This window comes from Crotalus tigris, unplaced genomic scaffold (assembly GCF_016545835.1).
Source record: "Crotalus tigris isolate CLP2741 ecotype Arizona unplaced genomic scaffold, ASM1654583v1 scf7180000017614.5298720, whole genome shotgun sequence".
NCBI lineage: Eukaryota > Metazoa > Chordata > Lepidosauria > Squamata > Viperidae > Crotalus > Crotalus tigris.
This window is the reverse complement of record NW_024096513.1, coordinates 4,267,972-4,286,270: the sequence shown is the minus strand read 5'-3', so window position 1 is coordinate 4,286,270 and position 18,299 is coordinate 4,267,972. Positions and strand designations below refer to the sequence as shown.

General features: G+C 44.0%; 1 protein-coding gene across 1 annotated transcript in view; it reads left to right on the top strand.

Moving 5' to 3' along the window:
• KCNQ4 (potassium voltage-gated channel subfamily Q member 4) overlaps positions 1-16,974 on the top strand; it is an 89,231-nt gene extending 72,257 nt beyond the window's left edge. Inside the window, exons 10-14 of the mRNA XM_039329784.1 lie at positions 10,368-10,585; positions 10,956-11,058; positions 12,270-12,401; positions 13,141-13,276; positions 13,830-16,974. Of these exons, the coding sequence (XP_039185718.1) occupies positions 10,368-10,585; positions 10,956-11,058; positions 12,270-12,401; positions 13,141-13,276; positions 13,830-14,048 (808 nt within the window). The 3' untranslated portion in view covers positions 14,049-16,974. The remainder of the gene's footprint in view (positions 1-10,367; positions 10,586-10,955; positions 11,059-12,269; positions 12,402-13,140; positions 13,277-13,829) is intronic.
• Positions 16,975-18,299: the final 1,325 nt, after the last annotated feature.

Sequence of the window (18,299 nt, the reverse complement as noted above, 5' to 3'; positions counted from 1 at the left end):
TTTGCAGTGATTCCTTAGTTCCTCAAGCGGTACGTGTTCTGGCGTCACCAGAAGTGGAAAGTGGAAATGGAAAGACCAGACATCTCAGTCAGGGATGTGGGGAAGGGTATGCTTTCTCTCTTCACTTCTCCAAGTAGGGGAAAAAAAGTCTCCACCAAGTTGCTTTTTCTTGAAGGACTAGGGTTTTTAAGGGCGAAAGCTTGTCTTAAGCCTCCATAAGGTTTAAACATTATTTATTTTATTTTGATGTATAGGTCTGCCCAATTTGCAAGAAACAATATAATTAATATAATACAAGGATTTTGGAATGTGAAAACAGCAGGGCAACAATAATAACAAAAGCAACGGTAACAACCGAAGTAACAATCATGGGCAACCAAACTCAACCTACATATCTCATTCAAGGTCTTACACTCTCTAACAGTACAACCCGCAGGTTGGCCCAATGTTAGGCTGTTAGACCTTGGAAGAACGACAGAGGGTCAGGTTTTGTCCCCTAAATTTCTCCCAAATTCCTCTCCTCAAACTAAGTTTAAAAGTCACTTTGGGCATTCCAGAGGTATTCTAGGACCTATAAAAAAGAATATTGTTTGCTTGCAGACTATGGAAATGGTGATTCGGGCTCAAAGTGTCACTCAGTAGCCTGGAAGGTACTGCTTTGTAGACCAAGACAACAAGTTCTATTTTCTCTCTGGAAAAACTTGCAATGACCACACCATAGCTTGTCCTCCTAGCATGGACCCAAGCTGATACATTTCACCAATCATCCTGTTGGTGCAGTCAGATGAACATCTTAGGTTGGTGAGGGTACCTCCTCTCCATGGGAATTGTCTTCCAGGACTATTTTGATTTGGGCAACAGGCTTTCAAAGTAGGGTGACCTCTTACACCTGACTCAGAAACTTAGATCAACCTGAATAGCAGCTCCCCATCAGTGGTGGTATGGAAGTCCCATAAGAAAGTGGAAATGAGAGGTGCTTCTCTGTTGCTCCCTAGCATTAGCTCTCCCAGCACCTATCATCTGTGGTCCTAAGGCTTCTGAGACTCTTCCAGAAGAGCAATGAACTTATGTTCAGAAAGAAGCCTGAAGAAAAGTTGACAGGTCTAGGGAATGGTTACCCACTGAAGCAACAGAGAGACATCTTGTTTGCCCACTCCCTGTGCAGAAGACCTGTTAAATTCATATTACAAAGCCGCCAAGTCTCCCAGCTGAAGACTAGTTGTAAGCTGTAATAAAAGCAATTGGGACCGACAGTGAGATCAGCAAATTTTATTCTATTTTGGTTTCCCTCGCAGTCAAGAGGAAGACCCTTTAATGGAGGTGTTGGGAAGAGCTATCAATAGATAAGAAGAACATGAGCAATCTGACCTTCTTAGCCATATGTCCATTTCCATATCTGAACTACACTGGTCATTGTTTAAACCAAGTGTCCCTCTAGCAAGCTCTGGTGATGGCAGCTTGTTTCATGGAGGTCAAGTGACTCGTCCATATCGGGGATGGGATTGGAAATCACAGTGAATTTTGGGGTGCCCTGAGTGAGGTGTTCTGTGGATGATGCTCTCACAACATTCATCAAGTCCTGTTGGCCTCAGCATGGCTTTCGCCTCTGTCCTTCCCCTTACTAACCTTTTCCCCTCTCTTCCTTCCTTTTTCCTTCTTGTCTTCTCTTCCCCTTCTTCTTTTTGTTCTTGTTTTTTTTGTGTGTGTTTTCCTTCTCCTCTCTCTAGCCAGCTCTTTAGTAGTAAAAGGAATTTCTTTCGGATTCCCACCGGCTGGAAACCGAGGTACCAAGGCTTTGGATCTGCTGTCCAGGAGATGTTTGGGGACTTGTCTTGATGTTCATATTCTATTTGCATTACGGTTGTCCCATTGATTCAAACCCTCCCCTTTTTAGTATCAGAGAGGGCATGCTGCAACAGTCATGTGCAATGGAGAAATGCATGGGGATGTCCTTCCTTCCCATTTGCTATGATGCCCTTCCAGGGTGGGAGATATGTTTGCTCTCCTGAAAAAAAAAAAAAAGGTATGTCTCCAGTGCAGCTTTCGAGCAAGAGTCAAAACAAATGCACAAATGGATTCAACATGGACCACACAGGAATGGGAGATAAAGAAACCAGGGACCCTTATTGCTACTTAATACTTCTTCAATTGTTCCTTTATTCTAAAACCTTCTGTTCTTTTCTCTTCTTCATCCTTGCCCCAACCACCCAAGCCACATTATGCTGACCTCTGATGACCCTAAGAGAATAGCTGGATTAATTAAAAGAAATCAAAACACTTCGACATGCGATAGATTTCTTAGGATGTTTAAAATATAGGACAAGAGAATTTATCCAGGTTTCCAAAGCAACCAACATTGAGATGATTTTAAAGGGTTCTATGTTCCTTGAGTCTTGGGGATTGAACCTAATGGAAAATGGTACCTGATGGTTGAAGGTTTAGTCTAATATGGAATGCAATTAATCATTTTGGGCCGAGAGAGTAATCTGGGGGCCACCATTATGACACATTATACCTTTGCAGTATTACTCCATTTCAACCTTGCTTCAGTTTATTTTGGGAGTTTTTGTGTTTCTCTCCGATTCTGATCTCAAATCAGAAAGATTGGTTTACTCAGGTTCTACTTTAAATAAAAGTGTAAAGCTGTGCTGGAGATTTACCTTCTTGTAGCTGCGTGATTATATTCTGGGTCTGGAATAACTCTTAGGGCCAGTGGTAGCCACTTGGAAACACGAATGCATGAAGATGTAGAGATTCTATTAGTAGAGTGATTCCACTTCATACAGATGGACAGATTTTGATTTGAGATTTGGATGCAATCCATGAAAACCTTGGTTGGATAACCTAGCAATTCTAGAAAGACTTAGATTTAGACCATTGGTTTGTCAGATTGAACTATAGAAGGTGTACAATTGATGGTGTACAATTTCATGCCCTTTTTCTTCTGTCCGTGACATTAAGACTTGGTGATTGTCATGGAAGTAATCTCACCCAAACAATGTCCAGCTGAAGAAGGAATCCGAATGTGTTGGGAATTTTACCCTAGGGCTGGCCCTGAAGTTATTCCAGTTTTCTTAATTGAGCTGCATGGGGGAAAGACTAAAGGAACAGGGGGAATTCTGGAGATTGAAACCTGGCCGTTGGAACAATCTCCAATCCAAGGTGGAAAAACCAGGGTCCTCCGCCCTTCCTGGAAAAAGGAAACTCACCTGAGAATGCAGAGTTGCTTTGAAGTTCCTCAAGAAAATCAACACCGATGACCATGTTGCCCAGTAAGAAAGCCCCAAAAGAGCTGTCAATTTTCCTGTGGATGATCTCAACGGTGCATTCTTGCAAGATGGTGAGAAATTATCAGGTCAATGATCAGTGCTCTGCTTTCACTGTTGGTGCCCCCCAGAGTGATCTTTCACAAGGCCTCCAGCCATTGTGCGAGGACATCCTTACAAGTTAGATAACCAACTATCAGCCTGTGGTTCTTTTTTAAAAAAAAGTCTTCACTCCTCTTTTGGGGAGTCTGTGCTGGGCCGTGTTTGTGGCCAGAGACCAGTGTTGTTGCTGCTGCCTTATTTTTCACAACTTGCTTCAGGTCTGCCCAGGTCTGCTCAGACCTTCACATGGCTAAAGTAGCAAAAGCAAGCCAGGCATGTGGGCAGCTTTAGGTAGCTTTAGAATGCAGGAATGCATCTTCTGGAATTATGAAAGCTGCTGCAGCATGACAAAAGTATTTTTGGGGAGTGAGGAAAATAATTCCCAAGAATCAATCCATCGGCTCCTGAACTGAAATAGAGTCACCTCTGTAAAGCAAGTGTAGCAGTTCAGTTCTTCTTGTTAATTTCTCTTTTTGAAGTGCTAATGCATTTTCCCCAAAGTTGCTATCCTCCAAATCTCTTCTACTACAGTCCTTCACCCCTAAACCATTGGTTGTGGGCCACTGTAGTCCAACGCAGCTGGATGAAGCCAAGTTGGGGGAACAACCCATGAAAGGTATCCAATAAAAGCCTGGTGCTTGTTGGAGGGTTGATCAGAAAATGTTGCTTGGGTGGTACTTGGGAACGGGAAGGGACTTCTGAAATATCAACTATTTCCTTAAGCTCAAGTCATACCTGCAGCTTAAAACCCCATTGCAAACAGGATATTTTGTTGGACAAAATATGGAGAAAAAGGCCGCTTCTGATTCCTTGCTTGGCCAGCTGAGCAGGGAGAATTATGCCCATTAATGGCTCTTAAGATAACTAACCAAGGTTTTTTGTGGTGAGGGTGGTGCCTTTGAGCCAAGATTGACTCCTAGCAGTTGCCTGGACAAGTCCCTGCAATTATCTTGGCAAGATCTCAGAAGTGGTTTCCATTGCATCCTTTCTTAGAGCTGAGTGAGTGGGACTGGCTCAAGATCATCCAGTTACTGTTGTGCCTAAGGTGAGACTAGAACTCTTGGTCTCTAGACCGATGCATTCACTGCTACACCAACTGGCTCTCTGAGCCACGTTTGGCAACTGGCATTTCTGTATGCCAATTTTATCTTGCTTTCATTTCACCAGTCACAGACCCTTGCTGAAAAGAGGAATCAACTTCCTGGATTTTGCAGTTCTATAAATCTGGAGGCATTTCTTCATGCTCTGGGCTACAGATGGTCTTGAGGTCCTCAATGCGGTGATTTTTTTTTTTTTTTACACTAGGCATGGATGGGGCAACCTTTCCTGCTTCTTTGGATGCCTCTTCAATCCAGTAAGAACGGTTTCATCTCCTTTGGATCACAGATAATTCTACATCGGGGCTAAGTTGACATTGCACAACTTTCCACGTCCACAAAATCAGGGGCTTCTGATTTTGCCAGTTCTCTGGAGCTATAGGGAACAGTTTGCCATGAATGGTAAAATCCTGTCCTTCCTCCTTCTCAGATGCTGGGATTTCCCCACCCCTGACACATTCACACGAAGACACTGGTCTACTGTGTCAATCCCTTTTCCTCATCCCACCGCTGTAGATTTTTGATTCTTCTCATTTGTTGACCAATCCGCATTTTAAAGCTATGCTTTTTCTCTCTGCCAAAAGGAATGATGGTAAGCAAAAAGCAAACAGAAAAAGGGAGATGATAGCCACTAGATTTTGTTTCTGGAACCTTCCAGTTGGAAGCAGAACTGTCCAACTCAAGAGGAAGAGAAAGATAAATGTGCACAGGCTGGGGGTTAATGACAGTGATATGAAGGTTTGCCTGTGTTCTAGGTGCAACGGTCCACCCAGAACTTTGATTTTATTATTATGGCCACTTTTATGATCATACCTGGTGGATACCCTTGATGAAGGCATGAACACAAAGTGCTATACAATGCATGCTTGAAGCTGAGTGGGACAGAGACAATGGTTGCGAGCAAGGGACTGTAATTTATATTTTGCTTAGGCATGTGGGAAATAGTTAGCAAATAAATTTAAAACTGGGGTCAGAAATACCCTTTTCTGCTTGGGTGGGAAGAAAAAGAATCTGATGCTGAAGTCAGATTCTTGGCCAAACCTTTGCTGGGTCTGTTAGGCCAAATGCCATTTGGATCTGTGGAGTTCTCTCTTTGCTTCTGATACTCCTCTTGAGCAGAACTCACAGGCCAGCCTTGAGAAGGAGAAGCAATTTGGTGTTTTCCTGTGATTTACAGTTCAGTTCTGGAGCCCTTGCCCAAAAAGACATCGTCTGGAGATGGCATATCATAAAGATGTCCCACCTCATACAATTTGGCTGTGGCTACTAAACAGGCTGCTATTGGTTAGGTTTAACTTGGTTAATTTTCCAGTGACCTAGGGTTGTGGTATGAACCCAAGTGGTTTGGTTAGTTAAACAAATTCATAAAGCTGGATGCTCTGTTAGAGCAAAGGTTTTGATGGTTCTTGAGAGTGCAAAACCACCTCAGTTGAGTTAGTGAAAGTTAGCCAACGTTAAAGTTAGCTAAAGTTAGCCACTGAAATATATGTTAATTTTGATTAGAATTAACTATGGTTAGATGGTTAGATGTCTGCAATGCTGTGATTGAAGTCCCTCCTTTTAAAAAAAAAATCATTTCACATTTCAAAAAGGGACAGGACTTTATTTGTACTGATATGGCTGTGATCTTGACATTTTTGACCCCTCCTCCATCCCTCTTGAACTTGCGTGAACCAAAATATTTACTTACCTAACAGTTGCAAGTGATATGCATATAGAAAGGACACAGGGCTTCAATCACATGCTTCTAGCTGCCATCTTGACTTTTTTAGCTCTGAATCCTCCTGGCTACTTTGAAGAAATAAGCAAATTGGGGGCAAGCATAGGATCCGTGGTGCTCTCTGAGTTTGGTTGTTTTCTTACAGACATTTCATTACCCAACTGGATAAGATCATAACCTAGGAGGCACTGCCAAGAACATTATTATTATTAATAATAATGATGATGATGATAAAGTTGGAAGAGGCCTTGGAGGTCATCTAGTCCAACCCCCTGCTCAGGCAGGAAACCCTACACCATTTCGGACAAAGGGCTGTCCAGTCTCTTCTTAAAAACTTCCAGTGTTGGAGCATTCACCGCTTCTGGAGGCAGATTGTTCCACTGGTTAATTGTTCTCACTGTCAGGAAATTTCTCCTTAGTTCTAGGTTGCTTCTCTCCTGGATCAGTTTCCATCCGTTGCGTCTTGTCCTGCCTCCAGGCGCTTTGGAGAATAGCTTGACTCCCTCTTCTTTGGGGCAGCCCCGGAGATACTGGAACGCTGCTATCATGTCCCCCCTCGAGAAGAGGCTAGACAGACACTTGTCTGAAATGGTATAGGTTCTCCTGCTTAAGCAGGGGGCTGGACTAGAAGACCTCCAAGGTCCCTTCCAGTTCTGTTCTACTCTACTCTATTCTATTCTACTCTACTCTACTCTACCCTACCCTACCCTACCCTACCCTACCCTACCCTACCCTACCCTACCCTACCCTACCCTACCCTACCCTACCCTACTCTACTCTACTCTACTCTACTCTATTCTATTCTATTCTATTCTATTCTATTCTATTCTATTCTATTCTATTCTATTCTATTCTATTCTACATAGATAGATAGCAAACCCCAGTCTCTTCTAGCAAAAGAAAGCTAGCACTGATGAGGTTACCTATTCAGGTAATGAAATGTCATCAAGAAAACAACCAAGCTCAGAGAGCATCAAGGACCACAGTTCAACCCTGAGCTACACTGTATTCTCTTCTATTGGGTCAAATATCTTGTTAGGAAGGAAGGAGAAGTATTATCTGGGGGGAAATGGCTTCTTCCTTCCATAGCCCCCTTTGCTTGGGCTGTAGGCCTTCCCTTACTATCAAAGCAGATGTTCTTGGTTTATTGGCCAAAACATTATCTTAAATAAAACTCTCATTTTAGCCAGCTCATCTTGCGTTGAACTGGCTGAGCTTCCAAACATCTCCTCTGCAGGCATCCCTGGTCTTGTTGTGTCTTTCAGTCTCTTTCATCTTTTGATTGTTCTAACGTTTCATGTTTGGTTTGTTTGCTTGTTTCCTTTTCAATCTTTATTGTAAGTATTTTGGAAAGGGCTCCGGACTATGAATGGGGTTGTGGCATGAGCTAGTTTGGGCCCCTTTCCTCTCATTTCTTTAACTGAAATCAGCTGCTTGACTTGTGATCCAGCCTGTAGACCTTACAAATGGATAATGAACACACTGCACCAAAGGTCATAAATTCTACAATGAGGTGGGTGCTGCAGAGAGCTTGGTGTGGATTTGCACTAAGACTTTTTTTTAAATCTTTTTTTTTAAATCTTTTATTGAGACTGTTTATTTTAATCTTTTCCAGAAAACTAGTGCATCAGGGAAAGCCTTAGCTTCCTTATATGCTTGTTTTCTATCCCCAAAGACAAATTGGTAGTGGGAGAGATATACGTCATTTAACAACCCTTGGCCCCTCAATTGGAAGAGGAATCATTGGGCACATCTCCAGAAAAAACAAAACCAAGGTCCCTAGCTTAATCCCCCAAGATTCCTCCAAGAGGATCAGGTCCACATACTCTCAGATCTGCCACCACTTAAATCTCTAAGTAGAAACCATCCTTGGCTCCATTTGTTGAGAAAAATATAGTTTTAATAGAAGTCAAGTGTACGGCAATAATGCATATCCAGAACTGAGAATCATGCACCAAAATCCCTAAATTCAACTTTTCCCTTCCTTAACTGCCTCCCATTGCTGACCCCTCTTCCCCCCATGACCTATCAGGTTCAACCAAGATGTTTTCAGAACAGTCACTTCAAGCATTGGTTGGTATGTAGCTGTCTTCCTCTCCCAACTGATTGACCTTGAAGCAGTGTGCTGGGCCAGTATAACTCTGACCAAAGCATATAGTAGCTTAAGTACTATTTTAGAACTTTTAGCGTTTAAAGGGTTAAACACTGTTTCCTTAAGAGATGGCTTATGGGTAATGTAGTTTTAGCTCTTCAGTGAATCCTATATTTATCAAGTCAGTGGGAGGGGCTACTAAGTTCATCACAGGATATCCTGGCTATGTGCTAGCTTGTGAAAGAAATGCCTTTGTGTAAAACTAGCATGGGGAAGCATGCAGGAACATTGTCTACAACCATGCTAAAGCTGATATGAAGGAATTACTGTTTTTATCTACGTAAAATGGACCAATGTACACATCCGGATGCATCTTCAGAAAGTAAGTTCTGCTAAGAATTCCTGGAATAAATATTTGTTTTATAACCATTTTTCATTGGTAAAAACAGTAAAACGTTCTCACATAGTACTTAAACTAATATATGCTCTGGCCAGAGTTATACTGGTCCAGCACAAGCAGCATCTCAGGGCGATACAGAAGTCAGATTCATTTCCCCTCAATCATTTCCCCTCCTGGCTACTCTCCCCAGAGTTCTGTTTTGTTCAAAACAGAACTCTGGGGAGAGTAAAACAGAAGCAAAACAGAAGCAAGTGTGAGGTAGCAGCTGATGCGCATACGACAATATTGCCCGTTTATACAGAAAAAAATATATCGCAGGATAGAAGCTCTCATCGACCAAAGCAGTGGTGGCGAACCTATGGCATGGGTGCCAGAGGTGGCACTCAGAGCCCTCTCTGTGGGCACGCATGCCGTCGCCCCAGTCCTAGGCCTTCAGCTGGGTTTTATAAAACCTTTTCGCTTTAGGCCTCTGCCGCCGTGTATAAAAAAAAAGGTTCAATCAATCAATCAATTTCAACTTCTCGTGGGGAAAAAAAAGATCTTGCAAAGTTGGAATTGATTGATTGAACTTTTTAGTCCCACCCAGTCTGCCGTTACCACTGCAACCGTGCCCACCCAATGGGCCACACCCACCCAATGGGCCACACCCACCCGGTACTCGACGATACATAAGTGGGTTTTGGATTGCAGTTTGGGCACTCGGTCTCTAAAAGATTCGCCATCACTGGACTAAAGTATCATTTAAAATTTGAACGCTGATCTGATAAAATACTTAGCTATTTTATTCCAAATGGTTAAACCACGTTTGGAGACTGAACTTTCCTTCTGATTCTCATCCGTATGTAGGGGTTGCTACATAAAGACCTCAAATTGCGACCATTCAAAATTGTGGCAGACTCCATGGAGCTCCTTACAACCTGGATTTAAAGTTCCAATAATGCCCCTCCCCCCTGCAGTTGTGGGATGGCATTTTGAACCCTTGGCATCTTCCTTTATGGCCATTTGCAGGACCCCACAGTTATGTGACTGTGATTTATGATGTTCCCCCCCCCGCTGGAAATTGGCATTTTCTTTCAATTTCCAGCAAAAAACGCCCCATTGTAAACAATAGATCACTTAATGAACTGTTGTGCTCATTTAATAACATGGTGGTGCAGTGGTTAGAGTGCAATACCGCAGGCTACTTCTGCTGACTGCCGGCAGTTTGGCAGTTCGAGTCTCACCAGCTCAAGGTTGACTCAGCCTTCCATCCTTCCGAGGTTGGTAAAATGAGGACCCAGATTGTTGGGGGCGATAAGATGACTCCTTAAACCGCTTAGAGAGGGCTGTAAAGCACTGTGAAGCGGTATATAAGTCTAAGTGCTATTGCTAAGATTCACTTAATGACTGGCTCAAAATGTCATAAAAACAGGCACATCATGTGGTGACCCTCTTAACAACCAGTATGGCTTATAATTGAATTCTGGGCTCAGTTACAGTTGTAAGTTGAGGACTGTCTGAACTGGATAGGATTTCAGGGACAATGACCCTGCCTTGATCAAAGGAAAGCCCACAATCCAAACTGTAACCTGTTCAAAGGGTGAGCAGAGGAGGGCAGCAGATTTGAGTCTAGGGCCCCTTTCAGCTATTGCTTTGCATCCTCCCCAATTCACATGTTCCCCAGTTGACTTCCACTCTACACCCTTTCCAGCAATAAAATGGGACTCAAAGACCGCATCCGAGTGAGCAATTCTCAGAAGCAAGGCAGTCGGGGGAAGCAGCATCTGGTGCCTCCACTCCACCGGTCCCCCAGTACAGAGAATGTCAATGAAGGCATCAGCCCCACCAAGGTCCAGAAGAGCTGGAGCTTCAATGACAGGACAAAGTTCCGGGCCTCATTGAGGCTGAAGCCTCGGACGCCAGTGGACGGTAAATTTTGGAAGCAGCCAAAGCTGGAGGTTGGAAATTTTCATTTGGTTTTCATTCATAGTAGCTGATCTTAAGAGGAAATCAGCCAAGCTTGCTAAGAACTATTTCTATTTATTCCATCTCTTCTCATGTTCCTGAAGAGTTCAAAACATGTGGTAGATTTACTATTTGGTATATTTTATTTAATACTTTCTTAAGTTTATATTCCACACATTTCCCCTAGGACAGTGCTTTCCAACCTCAGCAACTTTAAGATGTGCGGAATTCAAGTCTCAGAATTTCCCAGCTGAGGAGATCTGAGTGTTGAAGTCCAGACATCTTGAAATGACTAAAGGATAGTCCTTCCACCAAGTCATGTTTCCATCCACAGCTGATGGTCCTGCAGAGGAAAGCAGCGAGGAGAAGACCTATCAATGTGACTTGACTTTTGAAGACATCATGCCTGCTGTAAAGACCTTGATCCGAGCAGTCAGGTGAGAGTTGTAAAGTTGGAATCAAAGCCAAGAACTCCAGTTTTGGGTCCACAAGGTGGCTTCCAGAGAAAACTTCCTTTAGTTTGAGGCATCTGGTCCTCTCAAATCAAAGTCTCAGCATTTGGGATTGCACAGCCAAATAGAGTAGACTTTTTGCAGCCCAGATGTTGCTCTCAAGAGAATTTGAGATTAAAGAAATTGAAATGAAAGCCACTCACAGTTGGCTTTAAGGGAAGAAAGGGAAATGTCTCATGGCTGAATATATACTTTTCCTTGGAGAAATCCCTGCAAACTAAGAGGAAGATTCCAGTAAGAAAAGGATGACAATGAAATTCACCAGTAGAAGATGTAATGGTCTCTCTTTTGTTCCTTGAAGTTGTTTGATCCATGAGATGGGTTGCCCTATGCCCATCTGTCCTTCAAGGCATTTTTGGTAGCCTATCAGCTTCCGTTGGGAGAATGCTCCACCAGTAACTAAAGACTTAGGCTATAGATGGAGTGGGTACCTGTTTCAGCTCTGATTGCTGCCACCACTGTATTCAGGTCAGCCCCAGAACAGCTCTTAAAAATTGTGCCTGCTTTTCTTCAAGTAGGAGAAACTTTAAGTAGGAGAGCCCAACAAATTCTATGTTCTGTGTTGACACTGATGCAATTTTTGCCTTGTGGGCCTTTAAAATGGAGAACAAAGTGGTTGGGTGATTATAACTGAATCATTTAGTTAACATCTTAGGTTTTGCTGTGGTCTTTGTTGAATTTCAGTTGAAGTGGTTGACTCTAAATATGAAAGTCTATTTGTTCTATAGCAGAGGTAGTCAACCTTGGCTCTTTTATGACTCGTGGACTTCAACTCCCAAAATTCCTGAGCCAGCTAAGCTGGCTCAGGAATTCTGGGATTTGAAGTCCACGAGTCATAAAAGAGCCAAGGTTGACTACCCCTGTTCTATAGGCTCAGAATTATGGGTGATTAAATCTGTGGACGCTGCGTTTGGAGAAGACTGGGCCATAGCATCTCCTGCTTTCAGGATGCATTTTTGGCAACTATGATTAAGGAGTTCCCTCCCCACCAGCAGTTCTGAAGAGCACTTACTAAATGGGAGTATGCCATGCAAGGTTACCCGGAGCAGTAAAAGATTACCTAGATCTCTCCTCCAGACTTTGGTGCCTTTCATTTTAACTTTTTTTTTTTTTAAAAAAAGCATGTTTTCTTGCAGAATTCTTAAATTCCTGGTAGCCAAAAGAAAGTTCAAGGAGACCCTGAGACCATATGATGTTAAGGATGTGATTGAGCAATACTCAGCTGGCCACCTGGATATGCTTGGCAGAATCAAAAGTCTCCAGACACGGTGAGGACAAAGATGGGAGCTCAATGGAGCTCGGGGTTATTGTCCCAGCAACTTGAAAAGCCGAAACTTGTGCCGCTAGTGGTGGCAAGACCTCAACCATGTTCAGAAACAACTACAGCAGAGGCCCCCCACCTGTGGGGCACCAGGTACCGGTTCTATGGAGAGAGGTTTTTCCGCGGACCGGAGGGAGGCGTGGTTTCATGTGTTGCCTGCATAATGCAGATGGGGCTTCGCTTGTTTGCGGGGCCTGGTTGCTGGCGTGCTACGGTCCAGTGCTGGTCCACGGACCAGGGGTTGGGGGCCCCTGAACTACAGTTTTGGCCAGCATTGGTTGAGTTGGACTTAGAAGACTTGAGTTTCTTTCATACAGCTATGATGCTGCTGCAGACAAGATACTATGAGAGACTGGAAGAGTCCCGATGACAAAGATGGTCAACATCTGCACAACCACTTGGGCAGGAAAGCAAAAGCAGTTGGTCCTTGCCCATCTTCTGCTATTAGAGACTTAGGTTTCAGGAGAACTGTTGCAATTATTTTTAAGCAGAAATGTTGGGGATATACAGTTCTAGAGTATATTAAAATTAGGAAGTGAAGGAAACCTCTAATTTTTAGACAGAAAAAAACTCTTTCAGGTGGAATTTTCAGAGGGGGACCTTGCCTTGATCTAGTTCTCCAAGTGAGCCTCATTTTGTTTCACCTGATGTTCTCTCCCCTGCATCTCTCTCTTCACTCTTTCCAGTGTGGATCAGATTGTGGGCCGGGGAGGTATCACCATGGATAAGAAGACACGGGAGAAAGGGGAAAAAGCACCATTGGAGGTTGACCTGGTGGATGAACTCAGTATGATGGGCCGAGTGGTAAAGGTGGAAAAGCAGGTGAGGCCTGGCCTGGAGGGAAAGTGGGGAGAGGGAGGTGGGCTCCTTATACATGATGTGATCAGGCCACTGCTTGGATCTTCTATTTCATCTCTCTGATTATTAGATTTCCACCCCCCCTTTTGTCTAAAATCTCTTGGTGGTATTCCTAACATGCATTCCTTCATTTTTTCCTCCCTTTAAAATGAGTTGAGTTGAAAGTGGGTGATTTATCCCCCAGGGAGATTCCATAGCTAAGGATGGAACTTGAACTTGGCCTTCCCCAATTCTAGTTCAACCCCTTAAAGCATGGTGAGCATCTGTGGAGGTAATCTCAAAGTGACATCAAGCGCACAATGACATTTTCATGCAGATGGCATATATCGAGTAATCTGCATTGTGTGCATCATTATTTCATGTCATATGTGACTTCGCTGTGACTTCCACTAGAGGCTTTCCTTTCTCTCTCTCTCTCTCTCTCTCTCTCTCTCTCTCTCTCTCTCTCTCTCTCTCTCTCTCTCTCTCTCTCTCTCTCTTCCTCTCTCCCTCCCTCCCTCCCTCCCTCTCTCTCTAGGTTGAGTCTATTGAGCACAAGCTGGACTTGTTGCTAGGCATTTACTCCCAGTGCCTACGGAAGGGTTCCATCAACTCCATTAGTTTGACCGCTATACCAGTTCACACTGAGGAACGGGACATCACCTCTGACTATCATAGTCCTGTGGACCATGAAGACATCTCTGTCTCTGCTCAGACCCTGAACATCTCCCGATCGGCTAGCACCAACATTGACTAACATGGCCTCCCCAGACTAGCTGTGTAACAGCAACACACCAGCTACATGCAGGGAGGAGAGGCTGGGAGGGAATCTTTCCTTCGAAGGAGGACTTGGGAGACAATTCCTGACTACTCTTACGGAGCGTGCTCAACTCAGCCGAAACCTTCTCCAGCCTCACCCTGTTGGTCTTTCCTCATCAGATTCATCGCCTTTGCACCAGAACGATCACCTCAACTATACTTGAAGTCTTCCAATTGGAGGCAAAGCCACTAGCACCAGAGCATTTAGAGCAAATGTAGACAAACGGTGGTCCCAGCACCCATCAGTTGTCAGTCGTAACTTCGACAGTGCTTCTGGGCTTCCTACGGTGGCCGTGATAGAATGTAAAAGTCAGCCAGCAGCTTTCTCTGTTGGGAGACAAGTCTTGTTAGTCTGACAAAATGGGCAGAGGAATCTGTCTTTAGCCTCTCAGCCTCCTGTAGACATCTGCCATGGTTCCCAGTTAACTCCAGCGTTTTCAGGTGCCTCCAGGCTTACCGAATAATTCAATTCTCTTTTGAAAAAGAGCAGCCAAGATGAAATGGCCACTTTGGACTCTTGAGTCATTGTGATGGCCAACTCATCAAGGAAAACCATGCAAATGGTGACAGCCATGGAATGACAGCCACCGACTCTGGACTTTGACTTCACTGGGCAACCAGGTTGGAGATGCTTTTTTTTTCAGCTATGCAAAAGCTAGGTTATTCTTTTCTTCAAGCCGTGCTCGGCAAGGGACGTTGCAACTTGACTGAATGTGGTTTCTTGCCTTTGCATCTAGAAGCAATTAATGACTGGCAATGCCTAACCCTACTCTTGGCAGCCTTGAAGCACCTTTCTACTTCTCTTTTAGCTCCCCATTCCACCAGGTAGCAGGCATTGCTTTATGGCCCCTGGGTTCATGAGCACAGAGTGGAACCTGCCATGTAATGGAAACATGGCCAGGGGGAGATGGGCATCACTATATGCAACTATTCTTGAATATGCAACCTGAAACCAATCTTCAGCAGCGGTTAAGGTGCCTTCTCTGCCTAGGAAGTAAGCAGGGATTGGGGACCCTTTGGCGCTCTTCAGGAGCACCTTTGAAGGAAACCCAGTTTAGGTAGCCAAGAGTAGAATGGGGCCTGGTGTTCTCAGGGGGAATTTTATCAGCTTGCCGTCTCTGGGGGGAGAGTTGAATTTTGCTCTCTCCCAGGGAATTGCGTGTGTGTGTTTGTGTGTGTGTGTGTGTGTGTGTGTGTGTGAGTTTCCCATTTGTTCAACAGCAGTGAATTAAGGTAGAGCTTGGCTCAGGTCCTATACACTTGTAGAATTATCAGCGCTCTGATGTAGCTTTTGAGTAGACCTCAAGCAGAGGTCCTCCAATGGGTTTGGACGGTGATTCTAATCTTGACTGCTTGGGCTTGAAATGAAAAGCTTTGGAAATTTAACCTATCTGGGGTCATTAGGTTGGGGGACCATTGCTTTAGACTGCAATTCCCTACCAGCTGTGAGCACACCCCTTCTATTGCTAACAGAAGACCCTTGGATTATTATTTCCATCCAGGGTTTCTCTGGAGACATTCCCCCGTGCAGTCCTTCTAGGATAACGTTCTTCAAACCTTATCAAATGTAAGATCTGCACTTCAGCTTGCAGAATTCAACAGCCAGTCATGCTGGCTGGAGAATTCTGGGAGTTGAAGTCCACACAACGTAGAGTAGCTAAGGTTGAGGGACATATGAAGCACCATTATTCCAATCGTTCCATTATTCCACCTGCCTCTCTGGTGATACACATCAGGTCTCACCTTCCTCCTTGCCCTTCTACATTAGTTTTAATTTCTGCAGCTTTCATGCTGTACTTTGGTCTTGAGAAAGATCAATGACACAAGCAGAACCTTCTTGACACATTCTACGTTTGGGAGCCCAGCATTTGAAAAACAGAAAACTCTTAGGTTTACATTGAACACGGTGTGATATGTATGAGTAGATCAACAGCCAGGATTGTCTGTGACTTCTTTGTTGAGTCTCTACTCTTGCTCCTGGGACCGAGTGTGGTTACGGTTTTCTTCCCAAAGGTCATTCACTTGGACTTTTTTAAACCACAGACCCATCCCCGAACAAGTTCTAAGTCCAAACAGTCCCTTCCTTCCAGTTCTTTTGCTTGGGTCTCTGATTAGCTACCGAAATCTGCTCCTGGGTGGGTTGTCTGGTTAACTTCAAACAAGAGAACCAACAGAAGTCCTGTTTTTCTATTGAATGTCTTCATTTGTCATTCCCACCTTTATGATTGCTGCATAGAAACTGGCTTTCCAATTGTATTGAGCTATAGCTCGCATGGCAGCTGGCTGGGCATTATGGGAATGGTGATAGAACACATCTGGAGGGTGTCTGGTGGGAGAAGGCTAACCTACTGGGAGAGAACAGAATGAAATCTGGAAGACTTTCCCATATTCTCAGAGCTAGCTCCACCAACACCGTGGTGGGTGAGTTGTCCCATAGAACATGCCCAGCTTCCATTTCACACCTCCTTTAGGCTGCATGTCCGAAGTCCCCCACTTGCCCAACTGCACCTTCACTTTGCATGTCCATGCATGTGTCTTGAAGAAATGGTGAGAGCTGTTCCCAGCTTTTCCCCCATCAAACTATGACTCTTCTCCTCTCTCTCAATGCACTGAACACACCCTCCTTGGAGAGCACTCCCAAGTCTTCATCCAGGATGGTCATCTCTAGAAATAGGGGAGGGGCTGCATGGTGAAGGGCAATAAGGGAAAGGAAGGGAGCAGGGGATGGCTTTGACAGCCAAAGACAATAAAGTGGGCCTCGGGGTAGTTTTCCTAATAAATTTTGTTTCTGAGACAATGCATAGTTACCTCACTTTATTAACTTATTAACTTATTTGTTTCATTAAAATTTTCAGTAGATGGCTGCCTGTGTGTCTCATTACTTCTTTGCTCTCGGGAGATTCCATGGGACCTGTGTTGGGAGAAATGAATCTCGGGGAAAGGATGGTCCTTTAACTTTTCTAGAGTGAAGGGAAGGGCCGGAGAAGAAGAGGTGTCCTCTCTGACTTGCTGTTACAAGGCTGAGGAAGTTGTCTGGGAAGGAAAGACACGATGTTTGGGTGGCAAAACAAAAAGTTTCTTCTTCTTCTTCTTCTTCTTCTTCTTCTTCTTCTTCTTCTTCTTCTTCTTCTTCTTCTTCTTCTTCTTCTTCTTCTTCTTCTTCTTCTTCTTCTTCTTCTTCTTCTTCTTCTTTCTTCTTCCTCCTCCTCCTCCTTCTTCTTCTTCTTCTTCTTCTTCTTCTTCTTCTTCTTCTTCTTCTCTTCTTCTTCTTTTCTTCTCTTCTTCTTCTTCTTCTTCCTTCTTCTTCTTCTTCTTCTTCTTCTTCTTCTTCTTCTTCTTCTTCTCCTCCTCCTCCGCCTCCTCCTCCTCCTTCTCCTCCTCCTCCTCTTCTTCTTCTTCTCTTCTTCTTCTTCTTTCTTCTTCTTTCTTCTTCTTTCTTCTCCTCCTCCTCCTCCTCCTCCTCCTACCTCCTCCCTCAGTTCTTCTTCTTCCTCTTCTTCTTCTTCTGCTTCTTTCCTTCTTCTTCTTCTTCTTCTTCTTCTTCTCTTCTTCTTCTTCTTCTTCTTCTTCTTCTTCTTCCCCTCCTCCTCCTCCTCCTCCTCCTCCTCCTCCTCCTCCTCCTCCTCCTCCTTCTTCTTCTTTCAAAATAAATAGAGGGTTACTTGACAAAGATCTGAGCGGGACGTAATACAGTTCTGCCAAAACGCCTATCAGTTTGGGTGTGTGTTTCATTGGCTCACATTGTGCTCACATCTTGTTTAACCAGGACAGACAAAGACCCAATAGCAACATTTATAGCTAACATGTGTAGCTTGGTTAATGCTAACTTTGGCTATCTTCAATGAACCCAGGGTATTTGGTTTATGTTTATATTGTACAAATATCTAACAACCTATGAGGATGTAAGTTACTCTGGCTAAAGCCTCCCTCTCCATATATTATATTCTAATATATGGAGAGGGAGGCTTTAGCCAGAGTAACTTACACCCTCATTCCTTCTTGACATTATTGCAGTACCTCAAAGAGTTCTACATGGGGCTGCCCCTGAAGACTATAAAATATAAAAAGGGGGGGGGGGGAGGAACAGCCAGCATGTTGGTGGATGGGAATCTCTTTAGCACAGCTACCAATATTGTGGGTGCTGCGTTGTTTGCCAATAGGGGCTGTTTAGTACCTAAAAGTCTTTGAC